The sequence below is a fragment of the Frankliniella occidentalis genome, unplaced genomic scaffold (genome assembly GCF_000697945.3).
Source record: "Frankliniella occidentalis isolate FOCC.00 unplaced genomic scaffold, Focc_3.1 Scaffold117, whole genome shotgun sequence".
Lineage (NCBI taxonomy): Eukaryota > Metazoa > Arthropoda > Insecta > Thysanoptera > Thripidae > Frankliniella > Frankliniella occidentalis.
In genome coordinates this window covers 601,198-610,341 of record NW_026267245.1, presented here as the reverse complement: position 1 = coordinate 610,341, position 9,144 = coordinate 601,198, and the positions used below count along the sequence as shown (strand labels likewise).

The window sequence follows — 9,144 nt, the reverse complement described above, 5'->3', positions numbered from 1 at the left end:
TATTTAAGAATTACAATGTACAAATCAACTCTTGTATTTAATTGTGTGAAACTTGTGTCATAGTCAATTGTATTAGGCAAAGATCATGGTGATAAATTGGATGACTGCCATTGTTTCATAGTGTAACATATGATCAAACATGTTTTGAAGTGATAGTGTATCAGGCATGGTAATAGACTAAGGATTTTCTTGAAAATAATTTATTTCTATTGTTCATTGGCATACACATATGTTTATGTACAAATGATAAGAAATTACTTAATAAATAATTATTAGCCTTACTTATTATCACAGGCAAATTTTAATTATCCTCTTTCAACCATTTAGCTACAAGGGATCGAATTGTTTTCCGAGCTGCCTTCAGTTGAGGTAGATCAGTTTTCCTGCTCGGGTACATGACAGCACAATGGGCAGTATCTAAAGAAAGGTAAGAAATTTTAATTAGATTGCATTTTAATCCATTATTAACCCAGTTGTTTGCATTTTGTACACATATACCTTTGATGTAGATAGCTGGAGAGTCCTTGTGAATTGTCTTAATGATGCCAAGGGCATGCCAAGGGTCAGTTGAGCCATGAACAAACACTATGCGGTTTGCTTGGATGTGAAGATCTCCGTACAAGGTATTAGTTCGTTGTATTCCCTTTTCCATGAGTTCCTTCGTAAACCTATGGCAAATAGATATTAGTTAAGGAAATACTTATTTAACAGACTGATCTTATTCAATTATATATATGTCGTACTTAGAGCCAAAGATATCTGTGCACTGCCGTGTAAAGAAATCAACTGGGAACTTATCTGAGAATAAATCTTGGGTCATAGAAGAAGTTTGGAAGAATCCAAATTCAACACAAGTTTGATAAGTCCATTGGCGCCCTATAAAAGAGTACCAAGTAAAGATCCGGTTGAAAATTGTTCGATCACATGAATGAGCAGGCATAAATTCAAAAATATAATTACCTCCCTCTGCCATAACACTATCCCAAGATGTGTTACTCAGCTGCTGAACCGTCTTTTCATAGGTATAATCCAAGCATGTTTGATTGCTTGCTGAAAGCAGCATATCATTAACCAGTGCAAGGCGATGAACAGGGACACCTTTCTGCTGATCCATCATTACATCACAAACCACATCAATAGTGATGTTATTGGTGGGAGACCTTGGACGGTTGTCCTTATTGTATTGGACAACACCAGCAAAATTGCTGGCAAGATTTTCAAAGAGACTAGCCACATCATCACCATTAGAAACATTGATCTTGTCACATAACCTGAGGAAAGATGAGTCAATTTTATGTAACCCATTACACAAGTAATGAATCAACTTATCAAGGTGAACTTACCTAAACAGCTTATTTAATGATTGCTGGCCAATCATGTGCTTTAGTAATATTTCAACTTGTTGAAATGCTTCTTGGACTGATTTGACACATCTCGGATTGTATTCTGACAGAGCATCTTTAACTACAGTAAAATATTCTAGAAAAAAAAAATCAAAAACTTACAAAACATGTTATCGGAAAAAAAAAAATACACGATCATCTTTAAAAAAAAATCTACCACCTTTGAAATCTAGTTTGGCCAGTAAAGGACCACTTGCCGACATTGCTCCATGAACAAGATGGGGGTATCGCATGCGCATCCAAGCAGCTAAAGCACCAGGGTAGGAACCTCCATGTACTATCCACTTTGTGCCAGCAGGCAATTTATGCTCCTGGTTCATGGCTTCAATGAAGTAAGCAAGGTCAGCAAGAGCTTGTTCACTACTCAGGTAAACCAAGTTTTCTGTGCTTGTGTCTCTGTAAATGTCCAATTTAAAATACATACTCTTAATCCACAGAGCTAGTCACAAATCAATATGCTCTTTAAACTTACTGGGTTGGTTTGCTTTTTCCATAGTAGCGGTGTTCTAATTGGAAACAAAGGGCATTGAAGTATTGCGCGTCTTCAATCCACTGACCTTCCAGCATCCACTTGGCACTTGCTTCCCCCTCTCCACCGATCATAAGAAATACAGGTCCACCAGTCTTGTAGAATGTACTATTTGTGAAGTATCTCTGCAAAATCCCTCCTTTCATGCGTGAAACAGCAACTTTCAGCAACATTCACAATGCCAACAAAAGTACCTGATTCCAAGTTTGTTGGTTGGTGGGATCAAAGTGATCCAGCTGCTGATTGAACCATTGTTCAGGAGGTAAGATATCTTCAGGCATTTCAGACTTCGTCCAGAGTTGAATATTTCCTCCATGTTGTCGCCCTTTGGAGAAAAATCTCACGGAAGCCACAGATTGTAATAGACAAACTACCACAATGGTGGATAAAAGGACTTCCCGCATGTTGGTTAATTTTGCGCTCTGCATAAAAGTTTAAAAGCAAAACCATATACAGGACAAGTCAAGAGAGCTAGTTACAGGAGTAGGGGTCAAAGGTCATATTGGCATTGGCTGATCAGCTGTAGTATAAAGGAACAAAGCGGAGAGGGGGCGGTCACGAATTTTACGCGAAAATCATGCGATGACAAGGAGGTTTCACTTACAATCAACTAAAAGATAGACCGGTACGGTCTGTCAGAAAATGACAGCCGCTCGCACACTCAAATATATGTTCCTTTTGCGTCGAGTTTGACAGACAATAGCAGACGCCGGAATGCCGGACTGGATAAGCGTCCGGGTTCCGGACGTCCGCCACCCCCCCCCCCCCCCCCCCCCCCCCAAGCCCCCCGCAAAGGGGGGGGGGGGCAGTGGCGCGCATTGATTTGATTGATTTGTGTCTGCAAACTGCTGCAGAGGCTGCAGTAGCGATTTCTGTTTTGCTTTCTTCAAAAAATACATTATTTCTTCTGGTTTAATGATCGATGCTTTTAGGATTATGAATGAATGACGATTTTCACACTGTTCACGCTGTTTATTTGCAATGAGAAAGTAATCTTTAGATCATTGAAGCAGACAACAAGTTTTGGTCAGTTTCAAGTTATGTAAGCGGTAAAGCGAGCCCACGTTTCAAAATTGAGTAATTGGATCCCACACTACACCCACCACCCACCCACTCCCACTCTCCTTCCCCCCTCCCATCCTACACCCTCCCCCTTCTCCTCCATTCAAAACTTGTTTGCACGCCCCGACGCCGGGCGCTGTGCTGTGACTTGACTGCGGCGGATGCTGTGTGTTGTGTCGAACAACATTCTCGCGACGTCTTCGTGGTGTCACTCCACCACTTCAGTCTCGAGGCGGCCCTTCATCTGGCAGCGTTGAGCGTCTTTCCGAAGTAGTCCTCTAATTCTTCGTTCCCTCTTCATCATTAGGTAATATTTTCCAGCAATCCTTTGGGCATCTAGCACGTGGACGTTCTTTATATTTATGTAACCGAGGTCGTCTGGTTGTTACCTGACGCTGGAGCTATGATGCCAATGGGTCAAATGTTGGTCGATCAAGCGCACGCTCACTTTGGCGTCTGAAAAGTTGTCAAAGATCCAGTCGGCAGCAACAGGTGTCACTGCATTTGCCTACCGTTCAACAGGTGTCATTAGTTATAATTGGTTAGAAATGGGATTTCCGGCTTGGTCCTGCTAGCTGCCTCAGTTTTCTCCATAAATCCATGATAAACTTTCTGTGCGGTAACTCCAGTCCAGATTAAAACTATTTGCTTTCTTCACAGGCAGGAACACAACAGCCATGGCATCTCAAGGCGATTCTGTCGCTAAAGTGCTGTCAGGCACTGAAGTCTCAAAGTAGGCGCTTTTATTTGAAATTGAGTGTTCTCACATTTTTATATTCAGTATTTAAACCTAGTATTTGCTATTTTAGGGAAATCCAGGCTGGGCTGGCTGCTGATGTTGTCAAAATGGCACAAGTTCTTCCAAACTTCAGACCAGGCCTTGCCATTGTGCAGGTTGGCGGACGAGAAGATTCTAATGTTTACATTCGAATGAAATTAAAGGCTGCTGAACAGATTGGAATCCACGCTGTTCGTCATCAATTTCCCAGATCAATCACCGAGGCTGAGGTAGCATTTTAAAAATAAGTATTCTGTTTGAAGTTCTTAACCATATGCTTTTAATAAGTTTATTTGCATTTCTTTAGCTCCTGATGAAACTGAAAGCTCTGAATGATGACCCCAGTGTCCATGGAATCATTGTACAGATGCCTCTTGACTGTGAGAACAAAATTGATTCTCACCTTATAACAGATTTTGTTTCACCTGCTAAAGATGTTGATGGGTATGTGCCTAGTCTAAAATTACGTTAAGTGTTGAATCTTCATCAGTATCATACCTAATTTTTGGAAAAATTGTTGTTGAAAGGTTGAACACAATTAATGAAGGGCGTGTTGCTATTGGTGACATGAGTGGTTTTGTACCGTGCACTCCCAATGGCTGTATTGAGCTTATCAAAAAGAGTGGAGTATCTATGCAGGGTGCCCAGGCTGTTGTTTTAGGCAGAAGCAAGATTGTTGGAACCCCAGCTGCTGAACTTCTTAAGTGGCACAATGCCACAGTTACTGTTTGTCACTCCAGAACTAAAAATATGGAAAAATTGGTATGACTGTTTTTCTTATTTTTATTTTTAGATTAATTATCAATTTATCTCTGAAAGAGCATTTTATTTCTAGATCTCTGAAGCTGATATATTGGTTGTGGGTATTGGTCAGCCAATGATGGTAAAGGGTAGTTGGATCAAGCCGGGAGCAGTAGTAATTGACTGTGGCATCAATGCTATTCCTGGTAAGTTAAAACTTATTGAGTACTATCAAGATCTTTCTCTAGCTCTTCATCATCAAAAAACAGCTTGCTTCATGTTTACTCCTCCTCTGAGATAAGGAGGTCACCAGTATGATCTCATGCCTTTCACTGTCAGAAGTGGACGGGACATGACATGACCTTTGTAATCTGTGGGCTAAGGGAGCAAGGTTGCATCACTTTCTCTTTTAATTGTTTTTTTCTCCCTCTTTGTTTTCCATCCCTCATTGGGATGATAGTGGTTTTTGATTTGGAAAACTAGATGTTTTGGTTAGTATTGGTTTATTTATGACTGCCATTCTTTTCCTTTAGATCCCTCCAAGAAATCAGGTCAACGTCTTGTGGGTGATGTAGCCTATGATGAAGCAAAGAATGTAGCTTCTTACATTACCCCTGTTCCTGGAGGTGTAGGACCCATGACTGTTGCCATGTTGATGAAAAATACCGTTCTCTCAGCTCAACGTGCTTTTGATAAACTAATCAGTTGTAAATGGAATGTACGTCCTCTTCCATTAAAGCTGCAATCTCCAATTCCGTCGTGAGTACCTTTCCGTAATCTTATGTTTCTATGTTTTAAATGCATCAAATTATAATTACCGTATCTATTGGTTTGAATTCTGTTAGGGATATTACCATTGCAAGAGCACAGGAACCCAAGGACGTTGTTCAACTAGCTGAGGAAATTGGATTATTCCCCAATGAAATTGAGCAGTACGGGAACAAGAAAGCTAAAGTTAAGGTCTCTGTAGTGAATCGTTTGAAGGAATCCAAGTCAGGAAAATATGTTGTTGTTGCTGGGTAAGTTTTTCATCAAGTCTGCTGAAAAATTGCATTTACAGTTATTAATGGTTAATTAAACTTGGCAGCATCACACCTACTCCCCTTGGAGAGGGAAAAAGTACCACAACTATTGGTTTAGTGCAAGCTCTAGCCATACATAAAAACAAGAATTCCTTTGCATGCGTGAGGCAGCCTTCTCAGGGTCCTACTTTTGGAATCAAAGGTAATCTTAAATTTTCATAATTTCTGCTCTTTTTTTTCACATTACATAACATTACAAAACATTTGACAGTTATGCTTTCTTTTTTCCTTTTTTTTTTCCTTTTACATATTTATTAGGTGGGGCTGCTGGTGGTGGTTACTCCCAGGTTATTCCAATGGATGAGTTCAATCTTCATCTTACTGGAGACATTCATGCAGTTTCTGCTGCAAATAACCTTTTGGCTGCTCAAATTGATGCTCGTATATTCCATGAAGCCACTCAAAAAGATGAGGATCTATTTGACCGCCTTGTGCCCAAAAAGGGGGGTGTTCGCAAGTTTTCAGCAGTGCAGGTATGTATTGAGTTAATAGTGAAATAGATTTCTTCAAGTTGTATTCTTTGTGAAAGATTATCATGTGCTTGTCTGTTGTAGTTGAGGAGACTGCAGCGATTAGGCATCACTAAATCTGAACCAGACACTCTGAGCCAAGATGAGAAGAGACGTTTTGCACGCCTTGATATTGATCCTGACACTATTACTTGGAAACGAGGTATTTTTCCTTCTCTGAATTGGGGCGTTTTGGGTAGTGTTTCATGTTATCATTAATTTATTTCCATTATTGCAGTGGTGGACTTAAATGACAGGTATCTGCGAGAAATAACAGTTGGAGAGTCTCCATCTGAGAAAGGCAAAACAAGGAAGACAGGCTTTACTATATCTGTAGCCAGTGAAATCATGGCTATTCTGTCGCTGTCTCAGGATATGGAAGATATGAAGGAACGCTTAGCCAAAATTGTTATTGGACATGATCGCAGCAAAAATCCTGTTACAGCTGACGATTTGGTGAGTCATATGCCATTTCATGTAGACGTAAATCACTACCCAAAATCCAACCATTCTTTATAAATTCTTGCTATTCCAGGGTGTTACCGGAGGGTTGGCAATTCTTTTGAAAGACACCATTCATCCTACCTTGATGCAAACTCTGGAGGGGACCCCAGTCCTTGTTCATGCTGGTCCTTTTGCTAACATTGCTCATGGATGCTCATCCATTGTTGCTGACAATGTTGCTCTTAAGCTGGTAGGCCAAGATGGCTTTGTTGTCACAGAGGCAGGCTTTGGTTCAGATATTGGAATGGAAAAGTTCATGAACATCAAGTGCCGCTCCTCTGGTACAGCTCCCAATGCTGTGGTCTTGGTGTCCACTGTCAGAGCTCTTAAAATGCATGGTGGTGGTCCTCCAGTTGTTCCTGGCATTCCATTGAAGCCAGAGTACACTCAAGAGAACATTGAACTAGTAAAGAAGGGTTTGGCTAATCTTCAGAAGCACATTAGCAATGGTCAAAAGTATGGGGTTCCAGTGATTGTTGCCATCAACAGGTTTAAAGAGGATACTGATGCAGAGTTGAATCTAATCAAGCAAGTCAGCGAAGCTAGTGGAGCATTTAAAGCTGTGATCTGTACTCATTTCGCCAATGGTGGAGCTGGAGCTGTTGAGTTGGCCGATGCAGTGATTGAAGCCTGCAGCAAACCATCTGCCTTCAAATTTTTGTATGAACCTAGTTTGTCTCTTGTGCAAAAAATGAACATTATTGCTAAAGAAATGTATGGTGCAGGAGAAGTTAAGATTTCACCTTTAGTTGAGGAAAGACTGAAAGAGTATGAAGCCCAAGGGTTTGGAAAATATCCTATCTGTATGGCTAAAACCTCCCTTTCACTTTCTGGTGATGCTAGTGTGAAAGGTGCCCCCACTGGTTTTACTCTTGACATCAACAATGTTACCCTTAGTGCAGGTGCTGGATTTGTCGTTGCATACTGTGGGGACATTCTCACTATGCCAGGACTGGGTACCAGGCCAAGCTTCTTCGACATGGATTATGACTCAATTAATGATGAAATCCATGGTCTATTTTGATTTTGTTCTAAAAAAGGAATACTGTTTCGTGTCTTGTTTGTGGTAATTTCTTGTTAAATTAGTATTTTTATAATCTTACAATTACTCATTCCAAACTATTGCTAGTCACATGTTTTTGTATTCACTTCTCCCATGTATTTGTCTTTGCCATAAATTTCATACTCCAAAAAATGTTTTATGTAAATAAAATTTTATAGAAATACATTTTTACTTGTTTGTTTACCATCCCCCTCATCTACTTGGTGGTGGGAAGAACAAGTGTCACATACAGTGATTCATCTCCAAACACGGAATACATATAGATTTGACACTAATACCATTTGAAAATGCATATTCCCAAATCAATTCAAAGAATGAATCTTTTATCAGGACGCCCCTGTTTGTAGCTACACGATTGTAGCTACAGCCGACAGTGCCCGAATCAGTTTAAACTGAACCGTCCATAGACGAATTCATTACTTCCGCCAATGCTAGAATATCAACCAGAAGTAAACTGCACTAAGAACTAAAGCGAAAACGAAAGATGTCAATTCCTCTCCGAAGCTCTCGCCATGTCCAAGCGCTGGGAGGAGCAGGGGGCGGCGGGGGCCCGATTCAGGAAAGCATTGCCTACCCTCCAGGCGTTTTCAGCGACATTCGTCGACCCACGCCTAGATTGGCACGGCGTCACTTCTTAGCTTTAGAAAGGATTTATGAGCCTGGAGTCAAAGGGAGCCTACACCCAAAGTCGTCGTCACTACAGACGCCTTAGATAAAAGCCGTGGCTTATCTATGCCTACCTATGCAAAACCCTCATCATTGGCTCAGTTGGTAGAGCGCGCGCTCGGGACGCGGGTGGTTGTCGGTTCGAATACTGTGAGGTTCATTTTTTCCTATATTTAATAGTTTGCGGCGCAGGGACCAAGGGTTAAGACAAAAGACCAGCCGACATGGGGAGATGGACTTGACCGCCTACTCAGCAGCCTCCCCCCTTTCCCCCTGCCAAAAAACAACAAGAAAATGTTCGCCCCGACGCGGAGTCGACCCCTGGGCAGAGGGTGACTTCTGCACCAATCCCTAGCGCGCTCGCCGCTCGGCTGTCGGCTCCACTTGTCGACAAAAAGTTCAAACCTCGGTCACCTGCTTCACGAGTCTTGGTCTCCCGTATTGCACGCGTTCAGGTCGGGTCAAGTCCATCTCCTCGACGCGCTGCAGCCCGGGTCGGCTTTTGGCCCGAAACACGAGAAATGGCCACTTAAAGAGCCCCTTGGGCGCGCGGGGGTTAGGTTAGGTCCATGTATGTAACTTTTTCCGTGTTTTTGGCCAGAATTCGACCCGGGCTGCAGCGCGACGAGGAGGTGGACTTGAGCGGACCTGAACGCGTGCAATACATGAGAGCAAGACCCGTAAAGCAGGACCGAGTTCTGATCTCTTCGCAGAGAGGAGCAGCTGACAGCCAAGTGGCGAGCGCGCTGGTGTGCGGTCCGGAAACCGTCGGCCCAGGGATCGAATCCCGGCCGTAGAGCTTTTTTC

The 9,144-nt window shown here is 42.1% G+C and overlaps 3 protein-coding genes across 5 annotated transcripts in view; 2 read left to right on the top strand and 1 right to left on the bottom strand.

Annotated features, from left to right (window-relative positions):
- Window positions 1-288, top strand: part of LOC113209908 (transcriptional repressor CTCFL) — a gene marked incomplete in the record, with an annotated part of 6,850 nt that extends 6,562 nt beyond the window's left edge. For all 3 annotated transcript variants that reach the window (XM_052270325.1, XM_052270326.1, XM_052270327.1), the window contains 1 exon segment: window positions 1-288.
- LOC113209930 (putative serine protease F56F10.1) lies at window positions 185-2,692 on the bottom strand. The gene is made up of 9 exons (XM_026427702.2): window positions 2,537-2,692; window positions 2,127-2,354; window positions 1,876-2,057; window positions 1,564-1,799; window positions 1,344-1,479; window positions 961-1,271; window positions 744-876; window positions 499-668; window positions 185-417 (listed from the first exon to the last, which is right to left on the bottom strand). Exons 2-9 carry the CDS (start codon window positions 2,334-2,336, stop codon window positions 302-304), a joined length of 1,494 nt encoding a protein of 497 aa, XP_026283487.1. The 5' UTR covers window positions 2,337-2,354; window positions 2,537-2,692; the 3' UTR covers window positions 185-301.
- A 438-nt stretch (window positions 2,693-3,130) lies between these two features.
- On the top strand, window positions 3,131-7,836 carry LOC113209893 (C-1-tetrahydrofolate synthase, cytoplasmic). Its single transcript, XM_026427658.2, has 13 exons — window positions 3,131-3,301; window positions 3,655-3,727; window positions 3,804-4,002; window positions 4,080-4,216; window positions 4,300-4,534; window positions 4,608-4,719; window positions 5,047-5,272; window positions 5,359-5,532; window positions 5,601-5,737; window positions 5,854-6,068; window positions 6,150-6,267; window positions 6,343-6,560; window positions 6,640-7,836. The coding sequence occupies exons 2-13, from the start codon at window positions 3,672-3,674 to the stop codon at window positions 7,630-7,632; spliced, it is 2,820 nt and encodes a 939-aa protein (XP_026283443.1). The 5' UTR covers window positions 3,131-3,301; window positions 3,655-3,671; the 3' UTR covers window positions 7,633-7,836.
- The last annotated feature ends 1,308 nt before the right edge of the window (window positions 7,837-9,144 follow it).

What these genes read in the sequence shown, in the direction of transcription:
- LOC113209930 (XM_026427702.2), bottom strand. Translation starts at nt 2,336, where the DNA reads ATGCGGGAAGTCCTTTTATCCACCATTGTGGTAGTTTGTCTATTACAA. An exon ending in GGAAAAAGCAAACCAACCCA is followed by an intron (nt 1,800 to 1,875) that starts GTAAGTTTAAAG and finishes GGACATTTACAG; the next exon opens with AGACACAAGCACAGAAAACT. An exon ending in TCATTAAATAAGCTGTTTAG is followed by an intron (nt 1,272 to 1,343) that starts GTAAGTTCACCT and finishes ATCTTTCCTCAG; the next exon opens with GTTATGTGACAAGATCAATG.
- LOC113209893 (XM_026427658.2), top strand. Translation starts at nt 3,672, where the DNA reads ATGGCATCTCAAGGCGATTCTGTCGCTAAAGTGCTGTCAGGCACTGAA. An exon ending in GATCAATCACCGAGGCTGAG is followed by an intron (nt 4,003 to 4,079) that starts GTAGCATTTTAA and finishes GCATTTCTTTAG; the next exon opens with CTCCTGATGAAACTGAAAGC. An exon ending in GCAAGTTTTCAGCAGTGCAG is followed by an intron (nt 6,069 to 6,149) that starts GTATGTATTGAG and finishes TGTCTGTTGTAG; the next exon opens with TTGAGGAGACTGCAGCGATT.